Here is a 1,090-nt window from a genome sequence, read left to right on the forward strand (position 1 = left end):
AGGGACAGCGTAGGCCAGCCCGCCGGGCAGCTGTGTCCGGCGGGCCTGCCCGCCCAGCGCCGTGTGCCCGCAGGGACAGCGTATAGGCCAGCGGCCAGCCCGCCGGGCAGCTGTGTCCGGCGGGCCTGCCCGCCCAGCGCCGTGTGCCCGCCGGGCAGCTGTGTCCGGCGGGCCTGCCCGCCCAGCGCCGTGTGCCTGCAGGGGCAGCGTAGGCCAGCCCGCCGGGCAGCCGTGTCGGGCGGGCCGGTCTACCCTGCGTTGAGCAGGCGCCCACCGGGGAGGTATACTGTAGGCTAGCTTCAACTATAAACTCTGTGTATATTTTCTTTAAATACTTTTGATTAAGTTCGTTTAAATGTTGCAAATTTTGCTGGATTTTATTAGCTTGAATTTCAATTGAAACATAGATTATTATTTCAATCCTTTCTTTAATTTGGGCCGGGCTGAGCAGCCTACCTCATTGCCGTTGCCTGCATCCTCGTTGTCGTTGGCGAGGTGCAGCTCCAGGCCGAGGCCGAGGCCTAGCCCGGTGCCCGTCTCGGGCTCGGCCTCCTCGTCCTCCAGACTCGAGTACGACGCCGTGGTGCCGTCCGTGTCGCCGTACTCCACCGACGAGTTGTCGTTGTGCTTGACCTGCTTGTCGTCACCATCCTCGTCCTCCTCGTCATCGTCGTCGTCCTCCTCGCTGAGGTCGCTGCTCGTGTCGTCCGAGCCGCTGAGGCTGCCGCTGCCGCCGCTGCTGCTGCTGTCGTCCTCGCTGTCCGTCCGAGCCTCGTCGATCGTGCCTGGTGGAGGAAGAGGGTGAGTGTGCACCGTTAACAACAGCAGCGAAAACAGCGAACTACGGATCCGTGGATGATCCGTGGCCGCCATCACGACGGGGCTTTGGTTGTGTCGATGTGTCCTTGTCGGTCCCTGTGGACCATCGGTAAGCCGGCACTTACTGGGCACTGGGCCACTGTGGAACCTGCTATGGGCCGGGCTGCCGGGCCGAGCGCCGAGTACCGCTCGATAACTGCTCCAAATCCGGGTCCCACGGTGCCCACGGGTATGAGGCCTCCCCTCCTAGCTGCCCCCCCCCCCTCTTTCT

The 1,090-nt window shown here is 63.3% G+C and overlaps 1 protein-coding gene across 1 annotated transcript; it reads right to left on the reverse strand.

Moving 5' to 3' along the window:
- Positions 1-454: 454 nt before the first annotated feature.
- Positions 455-785, reverse strand: LOC113215401 (trigger factor; the record flags this gene model as incomplete). Its single annotated transcript, XM_052276768.1, is given in 1 exon segment — positions 455-785. A coding segment is annotated over 1 exon segment (331 nt), but the record flags the coding sequence as incomplete, so codon positions are not given.
- Between the last annotated feature and the right edge of the window lie 305 nt (positions 786-1,090).

This window comes from Frankliniella occidentalis, unplaced genomic scaffold (assembly GCF_000697945.3).
Source record: "Frankliniella occidentalis isolate FOCC.00 unplaced genomic scaffold, Focc_3.1 Scaffold4335, whole genome shotgun sequence".
Lineage (NCBI taxonomy): Eukaryota > Metazoa > Arthropoda > Insecta > Thysanoptera > Thripidae > Frankliniella > Frankliniella occidentalis.